Raw genomic sequence first — 16,581 nt, 5'->3', positions numbered from 1 at the left:
TAAGCCTAAAATGGTATACTAAATGCTATTAGTAATGTCCCAAAGTTAATCCAACAGTTGTCAGTTGCAATTTGGGGACTTGGGATACAGTCACATTTCAGAACAGTGCGTTTTTATCCATATGTCCACTGTATTGTATGTGTTGAGATTGTTTACAGTGGAAATAAAATGTTCAGAACTTGTTTCTCCCATCAGAAGTAAAATTATGCTTGAGCTCAAGTTTGTGTGTTTATTCTGGAATCATGTCTGGTTCTTAGAGATGGCCTGGAGAAGTCCTTGCAGTTTTCTTGGCCAGTTTTTTTGGAAGACGTTTGTCACTGTTTCCTTCCTGGGGCTGAGAGAAAGTGACTGGCCCAATGTCACTGAGCCGGCTTTGTGCCTAAGGCAGGTCTACAACTCACTGTTTCCTGGTTTCTAGCCTGATGCCTTAATCATTACAACAAACTGTTTCTCAATTGTGGCTTAACACTGTCCAAAATAAGCTCACTATACTCAGTGATATGAAACATAACATTCATAGTAAAAATCAAGATGAATAAATTGGAAAAGAGAAACATGATGCTGTAGTTGATTTTTTCTTAAACTTAAACTTCAAATAGTTCTGTCTATTTCAAGAAGTTATATGAGTAAAATCATGTTTTAAGTTAAGACAATCAAATAATCTAATAACTGGAAACCATGACTTTTGTTAGCTGTTGTTTTTAAATCTTTGAAATTTATTGAAGTATCCTAATTTATAGAAAATATTATTTAGTATAACAACTGATAAATCCCAGCTTGGTATGATAAGGTTCAATTGAAGTGTCATATTTTGTCTAAATTATTCAAAAGTTTCAAGATCTGTTTCATTAGATATTTTATTGGTGGTGCCCTCAAAGTAAATGTTAGGTTTTATTAAGTATACTTTTTTTTTTAAAAAAAAAGCCTCAGACACTTCATATTTTACCAGATATATTTTTCCTTCTTTTAGTGCAAAAGGGGATCCCCATTCTAAGTATGTTACAACAGATATGTGAATTATGTAACAATAACAAAGTTTGCTTTTCACCACGCTAACATTTTTATTCATGTATAAAACTGAAATAGTTTAAATCATTTTTATATGATCAACTAAATTTTGTTTAATCGGTTTAGTGTCAATTAAATGTAATAGTCCAAAGATGGTTTATATACTGTTAATATACTTATTGGGCAAGTATAATTTAATGCACAGCAATGGTTCTGCATTACTGTCCATTCTTTTCAACACTACAAAATAGTACTTTATTGCATTGATTATTAAAACAAGCAGAAAACTCTAAAATACAGTTTTTATTTCTATACAAATAAACTCTTTCTAAACGTAATTGATATACATGCTAGTACACCATTTATTTAGATAGGTGTAGGATTTGATTAAGTTTTATAGGCATAATCCCTATATATGAAGAAATACTTCTCTGTTTCATCTTAGTGCCATTAAATAAATTTACAGGTGTACCTTAACAATGAAGGGTGTTATTATACAATGATGTATATAATTGTATCATATTATATGGTACTGGAAAAAATATAGGAATATTTTCTTTGTTCCAGCAGTCCTAATTATAACAGCAAGAACAACAACAATGGCATGACAAAGTACCAATAACAGTGCATTGGAGTATCTGCAAGAAATATCACTTGTCTGCAAGCAAGAACTAGTGGGACCACAAAACAGACAAACTAATAGATAACAAAGAAACTAACGTGCTCCGGAATTTTAGAATTCAAACAGACAAGCATCTGCCACATAACACCCCAGACTTAACAATTATTGATAAGAAAGATTTTTTAAAAGTCTGGATAGTGGAGATTGCAATACCTGCCGACAGTAGAATAGTAGAGATAGAATATAGAAAAAATATCACAAAACACGAAGACCTGCAAATAGAAGTAGAATGACTTTGGCAAAAGAAAACAAAAGTAGTATCAAACAAAATTAAACAAATTTAACCTTGAATAGAATGCCAAGATATCTGGAGCATCACTTGAACACCATCAGCATTGATAAAATCCCCACCAGTCAATTGCAAAAAGCTATTTTAGTTGATACAGATTACATTCTGTAAAAATATGTTTAATATTATTAAATAACAACAGTTATCTATCTCAGGGGTCTGGGAAGGACTCAATAGATGGACAAAAAGGCCAAATACAGCCTAAACATCTGCCTGAAAGTGCAACCAACCATAATAATAAGCACCTGCTACATAACACTCAAGAGTTAACATTGATAAGAAAGAAAAAAAATGTCTGGATAGTGGATATTGCAGTACCCGAAGACAGCATAATACAAGAGAAAAGAATTGGAGAAAATCAGAAAATACAAAGATCTGCAAATAGAAGTAAAACGGCAGTGGCAAAAGAGAACAAAGTTAGTATCAATAGTAATAGGTGCTTTGGGTGCAATCCCCCAAAATCTGGCATACTGCTTGAAGACTTTTGTCATTGACAGAATTACCATCACTCAATTACAGAATGCAACTTTACTTGGTACAGTTTATATCCTGTAATGATACCTTTAACAAATAACATTTGTTTATCCCAGATCCTTGGGAAGAATTCGAAAGGTGGATAAAAATGCCAGATCCAGTCTAAGCATCTGGCTGATTATACAACTAACCATAATAATTAAAAAATAGTGTTGAGTAGTTGTTAAGCTGTAAGATAGCCTGGTTGTAGTCTATCCTTGGCCAAGGAAGTTCACTGGATGGCTTTGGCCAATCACTCCCTCTGTCCAAGCTTCCTCAGAGAATTGTTTTGATGAATAATAGAAAAGAATGCTCTATATGCTGCTTTCCACTGTTGATTGAAAGACAAACATTAAACCAAACCTATGCCTTATATAATGTTTAACTCTTAGAGCAGTGTTTTTCAACCTTAGCAACTTACGCTGTGTGGTCTCCAATTCCCAAAATCCCTCAGACAACATGTTGGCTGAAGAATTCTGGGAGTTGAAGTCTACACAGAGCTGAAAAGTTGTCAAGGTTGAAAAACACTGCCTTGGAGCATTAATTTTTGTCATAACAATGCCATAGTAAGTAGAAGCTATTGTACTCCCTGTGGTATCTCCAGAACTTTTGCAACCATATCAGTGCTTCCAAAGTGGAAGATGGAAAAATGAAATACTTTACAACCAGGACTGTGCTCCACTATGTTGAATTGAATCCTTGATTTTAATAGATAAAACAACAGAGCTCAAGGCACATAATTGATACCTTTAAAGCAGATGCTCAAAAGTTAGCTTTTAAATAATGTACAACTGTGTTTACCTAGAAGGGTAATGACCTCGAAATGAAGATGCTGCCTTGTTTAAACAAAGACTAAATATAATACTATCATTTGTTTCCTGTTCCTTAGAAAACTATCATAATGTTCTCTTTTAAAGGATAATTATTTCAAAAGTAATCTGTTTGTCAGTAAATATATTTGTCTAAGAGTTAATGCCTTGATATTACTATTTTAGGTTTTGGAAGACAATGATTATGGTCGTGCAGTGGATTGGTGGGGCCTTGGAGTTGTCATGTATGAAATGATGTGCGGCAGATTGCCATTCTATAACCAGGATCATGAAAAACTTTTTGAACTCATTCTAATGGAAGATATAAAATTTCCTCGAACTCTCTCATCTGATGCAAAATCATTGCTTTCAGGTCTCCTGATAAAAGATCCAAATAAACGGTAAGTTTCAAGTATAACTGTTAGATATTAAAATATACAAGGGAATGAAAAAGAATGAAATGAGAATTGCTCTTAAAAAAAATCCTGTTTAAGCAACACAATGCTCTTTTCCCCACAGTGAACAGGAATTAAATAACTGATAACTTCTCTCTGTTGAACTATGGACTTTTTATAGAATCAGAAGCAGCAAAGTTTATAACTGAAGAGGTAATATTTCTTAAGAACTAAAATAGTGCTTAGTTAGTGAATACTGGACTTTCCAGTATTTGAATTATATATTACATTTCTAAATGTAATAAATTAGCTATAAAAAGTGATTAGTTGGTAATAATATTCTTTGGGATCGCTGCAAATAATGGGATATAATTATTAAGATTGTGGGTCTGTTCTTGGTCTCAAAACTCAAAAAGAGGTATTAATGCTTTTGGATTGAGATTACAACGACGAAGCATGGAAATCACCCATATTTTCCTGAAGCGAATTGTAACCTGCTCTAGAGTTTCAGAGAAAATAATGGCTCTGCACTTATCAAATTACTTCCTATAAGTAATTTAGGAATTTAGGAGTAAAAACTTCATGGTGTCATAACTCTAGTTGGGCACTCTTCTTCTCCTTGTAAATTCAGTTGTCTTGTTTGAATCAACAAGTTCTGCAGCTTAATTTAATAGACAGCAGTACTATGGAATGTAAGGGTATAACATAGCACCTCTCTGTAATTCTGCAAATTTGTCTTTTCCTAGGTTTGACAGCAGTGATCTTAGGAAAAGGCATATCTCAGTAGTTGCATGGAAGCAAATGCAGAATTTGCTACATTTTATTCATATTTCTTAGAAAACGGTCACAGACACCTATATTTTTATTTATACCTTTATATTTATACACATAAACACACAGTATAATTGTTTCTTTATGTTGCCACATGCCATAATAGAAGTCATAACCCTAATCATAATACTAATATGATGAAACATGCTTTATGATGCCATGATACAAGGGGAGAAGTTTGCATTGCAACTTTGTGGTACATCGCTCATTACATGCTCACCTTGTTCTTAGCAGACTAAAATAGCATAAAAATACTCAAAATACAGTATATAATTTTAAATAGATTTTATGAAAAAAATATATAATATAAACTACATTCAAAGAAAAAGATAGAGTAAATGTGAAAGAGAAAAAAGAACACAAACATACACAAACAAACATTTGAAAAGCCTTAGACATTAAAAGAATTAGAAGGGAACTATATCCTGAATACGTTCATGGCCTAATGAGAATATTTATAGTGAAGTAAGCAAGATAATCTTATTGTATGAAGGAGAAAAAAATGAAAAAACTAATTTTGAATAAGTTTGGTTATCTTTAAATGTAAGCAGGGAAATTGTAACGTAACATTACTAAAATTATAGCATTATTTAAAAATGTATAAAAAACTGAAAAAAGAGTAGAAAGAGTAGGGTTTTTTTAACAAAATCAGAAAGTATGGTAGCGATTTTTAAAAATAAAACAGGAAAGTTATACCAAGCCATAGTGTAAAAAGATTGGAAATGTGTTCAAGTTGTTTTGATAAACAGTGTGACTGATAGAAGCACTAAGACATACTTCCTGGGATCTCAATTTCTGAATTGTGTCTTTTATCTTACAACACTTTCAGATATTATTACTTTGATTGATAGCTGCCAATCTCACATACATGATGCTGGGTGATTTACAAAAAAATAAAACAAATAATATAAAATAAAAAAACATAGGATCCAAAAATCATAAAATAACCATCAACAATACCAACAGATTGGCTCTATCACGTAGGTGGGGCCCCAGTTGAAGTAAAAGGAACAGAAAGTGCAGAAAACTCTTTCTAATGTGCCTTTGTCTCATGCAAAATTCAGTTTATGCTTTAGGATTAAAATCTGTATGAGCATTCCTATATTTTCAATTCAATTAATTTAGACAGCAAATTTTAATAACTGCAAGTGAAAGTACATGAGTTCCAAATTGTATTAAGGAAGGCATATAATAATATATGCATTGTTAATATTTCAAAACAAATTCTCCAACTTGAAAGTTGTGTTTTTAATTATTAGATGGCTTACTTATTAAATCTCAAGTTATTTCATGGAATAAATTTAATTTTTTTTAGGGATCACATGGGTCTCTGGGTATTTTTTTCCCCTCTTTTCTTTTTTTACTAATAAGAATTGTATTATTTACACTCTTCCCCCAATAGTCTTGGTGGAGGACCAGATGATGCTAAAGAAATTATGCGACACAGCTTCTTTGCTGGAATAAATTGGCAAGATGTATATGATAAAAAGGTAGGTTTATATCAGATAAAACAGAATCCCAAAGAAATCCCAAAGAGAATATATCTTATTTCAAGTATAACAAGTAAATGCATATCAGGTAAAAGGTAGCAAACTAGCAAACAACAACCCCCCCCCCCAGTATATCTAAGCGTAACAATATATATGTTTGTGTGTCTATGTGTGTGTGTGTATTTTTATATATATATATATATATATATATATATATATAATATATATATATATATATATATATATATATATATATATATATATATATATATATATATGTTTTCTGAGGTTTTCACGGGTGTTTGTATATAGGTCTTTGGTTGTTCGGGTTTTCTCCCGCGTAAAATTGGAAGTGTCTTGGCGACGTTTCGACGAAGTCCCATTCGTCATCTTCAGGCTGGTGTTTTCAGCTTCGTGCTTCGAGCAGAATATATATATATATATATATTCAGTACTAATTTAAGTTAATTAAATAGTCATGTCAATATTTGTACTATTTTTTTAATAAAGAATGAAAGTAAAAAGTTAAATATCCTTGTTTGCTTCATGTTCCAATGGTGGGAAGGAAACTATTGCAGCTCTGCAAACCATTCTTTGCTGCTCAGAGTCTTGAGGTATCTGTGATTTTTGAAGTCTTTGTGTGGCCATTTTAGGACTTTTTCTTAGGGACAGTGAAAGCATTTCCATTGGGATAGTTGCTGAAATGAACCATCTTACCTCAGTGTTCCAAGCAGAAGATCCAGAAGATCACTTTCTGTAGCTTTCCTGTCAGTAGCTTACAACTTTTTTACTCATCTTTCCTTTGGACTTTATAAGCCTAATCTATAACTTAGTGTAAGTCTTGAGGTACTATGTCATACTGAAGAAGAAATTCTTGTACGGACTATTAGTATTGCTGCAAAATTTGGGTTGAAGGGAGTGTTAAGCGTCCTCAGGTAATTTTTAACATACTGAAACTTTACAGTCTCACAGCATTTTAATATTACTTAAATATGTTTCTTTGAAAATCTATTTTTAAAGGATTTTCAAACATCCCTTAATCTAGGTTTGGGAAAGATATTAGTTAGGTTTTTGTCTATAGCTGAGGAACAATAAAGGAAATTGCTCAGAAGTAATTCTATATATCTTTCTTGGGTTTTGGGGCCAAATATCTTTGGTGAGAGTGAGTGAAGCCCTTCCAACCTTGTATTGTGCATTTAATTACTATCTTTTTTGTCATCCTTGCCATATTTTATTCTTCAGTTTTGTTTATTTTGTTTATTTTATCTTGTTTTTAGTGTTTTTATTTGTGAACTGCTTGATGTTGGGCAGCATATAGATTTTAAAATAATTACAAATATTTTCCTAGTTCCCAATTATGTTGAATATTTTCTGAGATCTCTAAATTAACAGTGTACGCATTGAGATTAACACAATTTAATAATTTGCAGCAGAATCCTTTGCATATTTTTCTAGAAATCAAACTATGTTTGGTGGAGCTTATTATTTGGTGAGTGTTTACAGGGTTGTATTATTAAAGATTGATGAATTATAAATTAAAACAATGGGGAAAGTTTATGTCAAATTGTATTGATTTATCACATAGTTTCAAACTTCTTTTTTAAAAACTAAACGGAAGGGAAAATGCTTTTTCGCTGATATTTATTTGGTATTGAAAAAACAATTTAGCAAATATAAACATAACACATTTTCTGTGGCAGTTTGCAACTTGCTGTAGAGTTGGATACTACTGGAATAGTACATGAAAGCTAACAGCAAATAAATAATGAAGCTAATTAGCAAACGTCAGCTATTTTATGCAATTCCCCAAAAAATTCACACTATTCAAAATAGAAGAGTAAATTTATTAACATTTTCCCAATCTCCCGGTGCTAAGTTTGTGAAAGTAAAAAAAGAATATTCTATAATTGCATCTTAAAAACATTTACAAAAATTAATAACAGAAGCTTTTTTGATAAATAAATGAGTAAAAGGGAAACTAAAATTCAGGATAATTTTAATTATAGTGGCACAGTGGTTAGAATATAGTATTGCAGGCTAAAAAACTCTGCCCACAGCCATAAGTTCAATCCTGACCAGCTCAAGGTTGATTAGGTCTTCCATCCTTCCAAGGTCAGTAAAATGAGAACCCAGTTTGTTGGGGGCAATATGCTGACTCTGTAAACTGCCCTGTGTGTGCTGTAAAACACTATCAAGTGGTATATAAGTCTAAATACCTTTGCTATTATTTAAAAGTATTTAATACTTAATATTAATATCTGTATTATAAGAAAGAATACAAAATATTCTTCTGTATTTTCTACATTAAGAGATACATGGACTCTAGAACTAATTTGCTTAATTTCACTGGGCTGTATCCTAAAAACCATAGCTGGAATCCAGCTTCTGGAAAGTGGAGGCCTTGTAGCTTCTGTCAGCAGAGCTCCCAGTACACTCAGTGTTTGGACCTCCTTCAGAATTGATCTTTCTCCAAAACAGGAATATCACAGCATTGGTAAGGATGGGAACCAGAAACACATGGAGATGTGATGTTAATTAAAGTTAAGTTTATTAGTTTATATAAACTAATACTATTAGTTTGTATAAACTAATACAATAAATAACCAGTGTACGTCTGTCTAATATCCAGTATTTTTGCTAGGTGAGTGCAGTGTGCACATGTGAACTTATTACACAGATACAACCAGTCTGCGGTAAACTTGTGATACTAGAACTGCTAGTAGAACTATTTTATTCATTTCTACTAGGAACTGGATTCATGTCATGAGTTCTAAAAGATGTACATTTTGCTTCTGGTTCAATTCTAGTTCAACTCATATTTCTCGTAAGTTTCTATTATAAATATTAGGTCTTTTTCTGTTTAAAAATTGATGAATTAGTTCTAAATTCTCAGCTGTACATTCACATATGTAGAAAACTAATCTGCAAACTTTTGACATGTATTGAAGCTGTGAAAAGATTATGGCTTTGTGTGTGTGTAGCAATCTAATAGTTAAATTCTAATTTTATAGACAGAATTTGGAGCTGTTCAACTTTAGTCCAAATAAGGGTAGTGTCACACTCACATTAAGTATTCACACATAAGATGTCTGAGTTTCTCAAATATTAATACATTAATTAAATTACACATTATTTAGATTTAAGGTAAAACGTATATTAAATTTGTATCATGCTTTTTTCAGACAAGTACTCAAATCAATTATCAAAAAGATTAAGATAGAATAACTTGCAATTATAAAAATTCTAAATTCCTAATCCATTAATATAGGTGAAGAAAATGTAACATTTTTTCCCTGCTTTCCAGTCTGAAAACACAAGCTGACCACAAACATACATGCCTTGCATACAATCCAGATGTATTAACAAACATCCAAGTATAGGATACCTCTCCTTCACAGTCATTGATTGATAATACTGCGAGCTGCAGACAGGATTGCTTGAATAGTTGAGAAAAGCAGTGTGGAAAGCATATGTAAATACATTGTGTAACTGCACAAAAGTATATCTAAACTAATGATTTTAACTCCTGTGCATAAATTTTTCTATGCTTTGCAACTGTATCCACATACTTCAGGAATTATCTCTCAGGAGTCCCCAACCTGTGGGCCATGGCCTATTGGCCACTTGGCCGTGTGAATGGCTGGTTGGTGCACATGTGTGTGTGCGCACGCACACACTCCCACTCATACAAGCATCATCACAGGTGTTTGCAGTCCCACTTGCTTGAGCGCTGCGGGCATTCGCAGCTCCACTCATTTAGTGTTGTGGGCGCTCATGGCCCCACTCGCACGAACGTATTCCATGAGCATGCATACCCGTGCTCAGGCATTTATCCTTTCCACAAAAACATCTCTTCCCCCTCTCCCCACTCTGGGGCTCCAACCCCAAAAGGTTGGGGAACTCTGTCTCAGATGATCTTATGACAGATACTTATATAAAGATATAGACACATAGATATAAAAATATAGACTCAGAAAAAAATTAGGAATCAAACCATGTTTCTCCCAATCTTTTTATCTTTTTCAAAAAAAAAATTCATTCACTCAAAGAATTTTCTATTAATTTTTCTTTCACTATGGATTCAAACTTTTCAGAAATGTAATATCTCCAAAACCATAAGTATTTTCACATGTAAACACAAAGGGATTGTGGACTGTCTGTATTTAGATGCTCTCTATTGTCCTTCAACTGAATATTAGTATTTCTTGAATTAAAAATTCTTTGTTAGAAAACTGACTCTCATTTGTGTGCATGTGTACACATATAGAGACATGAAGGTTTGTAGAGTTTAAGAATCCATTTAAAGTTTTTAATAAAATAGTATTTATTAAAATAGTAAAAACAATTCTTTTCACATTTCTCATCTAATGTAATGGTCAAATCATTTGCTGTATAAACTATGTTGGTTAATGAGCAAATGAGGTAACTAGTCTTGGTTTGCCACTTGCAAAAATTTCAGTGTTCTTTTATTTGTTATATACAAAACATTTACAAATATTTGTTGGTTTGTATTCCTGTATGTACTAGTAGTGACTTCAAATATTATAGAATATTTTCAGCAAAGCTGAACTGTAATATTTTTATCAGTTATTATATATCTGTGACCTAATTTACTTCAATTTAAATTTGATTTACTACATAATATTTATTTATTTATTTAAAAATATATTGGTGACCCAATAAATATATATAAACATAAATAATATATAATAAACATTATAATTAATGGGGGGGAACTAGAAAATCCCTTTAAAAAGTGGCATTGATTCTGTTTTCAACCTCGATATAGAAAATGATACACATTTGTTCCAATTTAAGATCACTGATGTGGCTGTGGATTTTGTAAATGTCTTTTATGTATCACAAACGTTCCCAGTACTATTGAACTAAGGAAGCACTACAGGTAATCCTTTACTTATAATCAGTCGCTTAACTCTTGTTCTAAGTTACTAAGTTATGACAGACCTTCCCAATGTTTTTAATAACCTATTTTCAGAGTTATGATGGCTGCACATGACTTTAACCCAGTGGTTCTAAACCTGTGGGTCGGGACCCCATTTGGGGTCGAACAACCATTTCACAGGGGTCGCCAAACAACACAGTCTGCCATTTTTTCCCACTTTTCCTCAGCTGTGCTACTCCCTTATATTCTATTGGCTTTTGAAAGCCAATAGAATAGACTCTCTTGAATAGAGTCTAATTCTATTGGCTTTCAAAAGCCAATAGGAATTGTCCAGGCTGTCTCTGCCCTGCTGAGCCTGCCAAAAGTCCCATTCTGTAAACGGTGCTGCACCAGTTGAGTAGTCCTCGACTTACAACCGGTTGGGGGTCGCGGCATTAAAAAGGTTGAGAACCACTGCTTTAACCCTAACCCTTAACCCTAACTCTCCTTCTGCAGTCATGTAGATTGCATTTTGGATACTTGGCAACTGGCTTACATTTATAGCTCTTTGCAGCATCCCACATGACTACGATTTTTGCCAGTTTTCAGTATTTATCTTCAGTTTCCAGCAAAAAAAAACACCTACTGGTGGGAAAATGGATTTGCTTAATAACTACGCTTGTTGTTTAACAGTCATTGTAAAAACAGTTATAATTTCAAATGTAGTCATATGATGCCTTGACTTACAACCACAGCAACATACAAACATAATTCCAGACTCAATTATGGTTGTAAGTTGTGAGCTACCTGTAGTCCAATCTAGCTTCATCTTGCCTAAGGAGTTAATATCTTCATAAAAGAAACTTACACCTTGGATTTGTAATAGTTTTATGAAAGGCGATTAAGTAGTACAGACTTTATTATTTTACCAGTATTCTCATTTAATCATGTTTTTAAATGTACATTTTCTCCTTTCGAAATGATGATATTTGCATAATTAATAAGTCTAGTGGTGCATAAGTTTGTTGGCCTTATAAAAATAACCAAATTTTTATATGTTCCTTTTGGTTAACACTGGGAGATACTAGATCCAAAATATTGAAATATTTTTAACATTTGACTACATTTGGGGTATATGTATTTATAAAATAGTTTTATGTTGAGCAGGAATTGTTTTTAAATCATATCATAACTTTTGTTTCCTTTATGCCTTCAGTGAAGTTTCTTGGATTTCAGCAAAATAAAATAACCTCAAAATTTATGGCAATATGTGTTGTAGATACTGTACAATTTTTCACAATATGGTTTATTTCAAATATTGTATTATTGTATTTGTAAATTGACTGTGTACCAGAATAATGCATGTATCTCTTGTTTGGTAGGATGCTAGCAACTGACTGAGTAATTTTAGAGTGAGCATGACTGGGGCAAAACTGGGTTTTGGTTGTACTTATGGCATAGTATCAAAATGGGCTACAACCGACGGTTATTGTATCCAGACATCAGCAGTGAATGCAGCATGTGGCATGAATATGCCTAAGCGAGTTAACTACTTTTTGTCCATTTTCTGATTTCTCATCATAGCATTTTGATTGATGAAAACCATGACAGGCAATTGAAGTCAATGTTTTTGGATAATAATCATGGCCTACAGATGACTGTGAATTTATAGGGAAGAGTATGATTTTAAACCCCTAGCTTTCTCCATGATCCAGCATATGTTGGCAATTTGATCTCTAGTTCCTCTGCCTCTTCGAAATCCTGCCTGTACTTCTGGTAGTTCTCGATCCACATACTGCTGGAGTCTAGCTTGTAGGATTTTAAGCATAACTTTACTAGCATGTGAAATGAGTGCAATGGTGCGATAGTTTGAACATTCTTTGACATTGCCTTTCTTTGGAATTGGAATGTAAACTGACCTTTTCCAATCCTGTGGCCACTGTTGAGTTTTCCAAATTTGCTGGCAAATTGAGTGTAACACTTTTACTGCATCGTCTTTTAAGATTTTGAATAGCTCAGCTGGAATACTGTCACCTCCACTAGCTTTGTTGTTGCTCAGATTTTCTAAGGCCCATTTCACTTCACATTCTAGGATGTCTGGTTCGAGGTCAGTGACCATCTCATTGTGGTTATCTGGGATGTTAAGCTCATTCTTGTATAGTTCTTCTGTGTAGTTTTGCCATCTCTTCTTAATCTCTTCTGCCTCTGTTAGGTCCCTGCCATTTTGGTCCTTTATCATGCCCATCTTTGCATGAAACGTTCCCTTCATATCTCCAATTTTCTTGAAGAGATCTCTGGTCCTCCCTATTCTGTTGTTTTCTTCTATTTCTTTGCACTGTTCATTTAAGAAGGCATTCTTATCTCTTCTAGCTATTCTCTGGAATTCTGCATTCAATAGGGAGTTCCAGAAAAACATCTACTTCTGCTTCATTGACTATGCTAAAGCCTTTGATTGTGTGGATCACAACAAATTGTGGCAAGTTCTTAAAGAGATTGGAATAACAGACTATCTTATTTGTCTCTTGAGAAACCTATATGCGGGTCAAGAAGCAACAGTGAGAACTGGACACGGAACCCTGCTTATTTAACTTATATGCAGAGCACATCATGAGAAAGGCAGGGCTAGATGAAACAAAAGTTGGAATTAAGATTGCTGGGAGAAATATCAACAACCTAAGATATGCAGATGATACCACGCTAATGGCAGAAAGTGAAGAGGAACTAAAGAGCCTCTTGATGTGGGTGAAGAAGGAGAGTGCAAAAGTTGGCTTGAAAATCAACATTAAGAAAACCAAAATCATGGCATCCGGCCCTCTCAATTCCTGGCAAATAGATGGGGAAGAAATGGAGGTAGTGACAGATTTTATTTTTCTGGGCTCAAAGATCGCCTCAGATGGGGACTGCAGCCAAGAAATTAAAAGACACTTGCTCCTGGGAGGAAAGCTATGGCAAATCTAGACAGCATACTAAAAAGCAGAGACATCACCCTGCCAACAAAAGTGCGTATAGTCCAGGCCATGGTTTTCCCAGTTGCAATGTATGGCTGTGAAAGTTGGACCATAAGAAAGGCTGAGCGCAAAAGAATTGAGGCCTTGAACTATGGTGCTGGAGAAGACTCCTGCGAGTCCCTTGGACTGCAAGGTGTTCAAACCGGTCAGTCCTAGAAGAGATCAACCCCGACTGCTCTTTAAAAGGCCAGATCCTGAAGTTGAAACTCAAGTACTTTGGCCACCTAATGAGAAGGAAGGATTCACTGGAGAAGAGCCTAATGCTGGGAAAGATTGAGGGCAATAGAAGAAGGGGACGACAGAGAATGAGATGGCTGGATGGAGTCACTGAAGCAGTAGGTGTGACTTTAAATGGACTCCAGAAGATGGTAGAGGACAGGAAGACCTGGAGGAACACTATCCATGGGGTCGCGATGGGTCGGACACGACTTCGCAATTAACAACAACAATGATTTTAAAAATTAAAGGAAAAACTATGTGAGAAGTCTGAAATCGATCTGAATCAAGATAATATGATCTGTAGAGAGGACTTAGTGAATGTATGCGTGTAATTAAAGATGTAGGTTTAGTTATGAAATTAGTACATTAAAATGTATACCAGAAAATACGAAGATAAGAATTCATAGGTTACTGCTAATTGTGTGTTATACTCCAATGAATGGAGATAATAAAAGAACTGGGAGTGCACTTTGGGAAGGGGGAGGAGTGCAACGTTGGAATAGACGTGACCTTAGGGAAAAAGTTTTTATGTTAAATGACAAGAATGGATGGAAGGGAGGCAAGATGAGAGAATGCAAAAAAAAAAGACAGACAGAGAGAGAGAGAGAGACAGAGATTGGGTCATTCAGAGACAGACTGAGTGAAAATGGTGATTGGCTAATAATGTCTGTTATCTTGAACATATGGATGCATGTGTACACAAAGCTAATGAATGAGTCTAAACTGATTATTTTTGTTGTTAGTTTAAGAGAATTACTGAAGGATACAAGTATGATGAGAAACCCTTACATCATTTTTTAGTGTTGAACTTGAAAAAAAAAATGGTCATGGAAAAAAAAAAGAAAAAGGTTAAATAAACTAGAGTGAAAGTTCATTGGCTCAGGAAGAGGAGGTATGAGCTGTATTTGAAAAAGCATTAAGAATAATTCAATCTCTCAATAGAATGAATAGAAATTGGATGTAAGATAATGTTAAAGTTGCTTATCCTCTAGAGCAGTGGCTCTCAACCTTTTTAATGCCGCGACCCCCAACCGGTCGTAAGTCAAGGACTACTCAACTGGTCATAAGTCGAGGACTACTCAACTGGTCATAAGTCGAGGACTACTCAACTGGTGCAGCACCGCTTGCAGAATGGGACTTTTGGCGGGCTCAGCAGGGCAGAGACAGCCTGGACAATTCGTATTGGCTTTTGAAAGCCAATAGAATTAGACACTATTCAAGAGTCTATTCTGTTGGCTTTCAAAAACCAATAGAATAAAAGGGAGTAGCACAGCTAAGGAAAAGGGGAAAAAATGGTGGACTGCGTTGTTTGGCGACCCCTGTGAAATGGTCGTTCGACCCCAAATGGGGTCCGGACCCACAGGTTGAGAACCACTGCTCTAGAGTACTATAGAAATGTTTGAATTTACACTGATAGAAATAATGAAAAAGAAAGCTTGGTGAAATGATGAAAGCAAAAAGGCTCTGGGTAAGAAAAAAAATGCATGCTCTAGAACAGAGATGTCAAACTCGCGACGTCACGTGACGTGCAATGTATCGGGACAGTTTTGCCAGTGCTGGCAATGGGGTGGATGCGGCTTCCGCATGACGCATCCGGCCCACGGGCCAGCAGTTTCACACCCCTGCTCTAGAATAATTGCTCAAAAAACATGTATATTTATATCTTTCATTTATATGGCTGCTCCACTCGGAAAAAAAGATCTTGGGCAACATATAGTTAGATCAAAGCATAAAAAACAAATGTTATAATAAAATACAGCATTCAGTACAGAATAACCAAGTCAACTATCACATATTTCATTCATGTTGTTTCATTGTCTGGATGGCTTATTCTATACTTTAAAATCCTGGGAGAAGAACCAGGTTTTCAGACCCATGAAACAGGACAGCAGGATCAGGGTCATCTAAATCTTGGGGAAAGCGTTCCATAAGGCAAGTGTGGTGACAGTGAAAGCATGCCTCCTGGTCCTGCCAGGTGACACTGTTTCTTATAAAAGTCCCACAGCATGCCCATTCTGCCAGATTCCATAGGATGAGCAGATAATTCTGACAGATGGTCACACAAATAACCTGGCCTTGTGCCGTGAAGGACTTTATAGGTGATAATCAGCACTTTGAATTGCATCCAGAAGCCTAAAAGGAACTAGTATAGCTCACAAAATAATGGTGCTACATGCAACATGTCTTCAGGACCACCAGATCCCAGAGGTCCTGAAGTCTGGAGCAGTTGGGGAAGTTGGGGAAAAAAGAAAACAGTCTAGTCCCCCCAGATCAAATAATAGCATGTTTGAGGCAATATGGCTACTTGTACTATGGTAGGTGATATGACAGCTGCAGGATGCAGATTGGCAGTCCAACTGAGCCACCTGCTGCTCCTGTTCTCATTGCAATGCATATTCCAGACATCTTCTGGAATGTAAAGGGCAGGCAGCATAGGGGTGCTGTCAGCACAATA

General features: G+C 34.7%; 1 protein-coding gene across 9 annotated transcripts in view; it reads left to right on the top strand.

Moving 5' to 3' along the window:
- Positions 1-16,581, top strand: part of AKT3 (AKT serine/threonine kinase 3) — a 174,499-nt gene that overhangs the window by 140,231 nt on the left and 17,687 nt on the right. For 7 of the 9 annotated variants that reach the window (XR_005559545.1, XR_005559544.1, XM_039366470.1 and 4 more), the window contains 2 exons: positions 3,488-3,702; positions 5,930-6,017. Coding sequence is in view for 5 of the 9 variants with exons in the window: in XM_039366470.1 (XP_039222404.1) it covers positions 3,488-3,702; positions 5,930-6,017 (303 nt within the window). In the remaining 4 variants the exon portion in view is untranslated. Of the gene's footprint in view, positions 1-3,487; positions 3,703-3,820; positions 3,910-5,929; positions 6,018-16,581 lie in introns of those variants that run through there. The other 2 variants (XR_005559547.1, XR_005559546.1) reach the window with 2 other exon arrangements.

This window comes from Crotalus tigris, unplaced genomic scaffold (assembly GCF_016545835.1).
Source record: "Crotalus tigris isolate CLP2741 ecotype Arizona unplaced genomic scaffold, ASM1654583v1 scf7180000020324.788712, whole genome shotgun sequence".
Lineage (NCBI taxonomy): Eukaryota > Metazoa > Chordata > Lepidosauria > Squamata > Viperidae > Crotalus > Crotalus tigris.
This window is presented reverse-complemented; position numbering and strand designations above follow the sequence as displayed.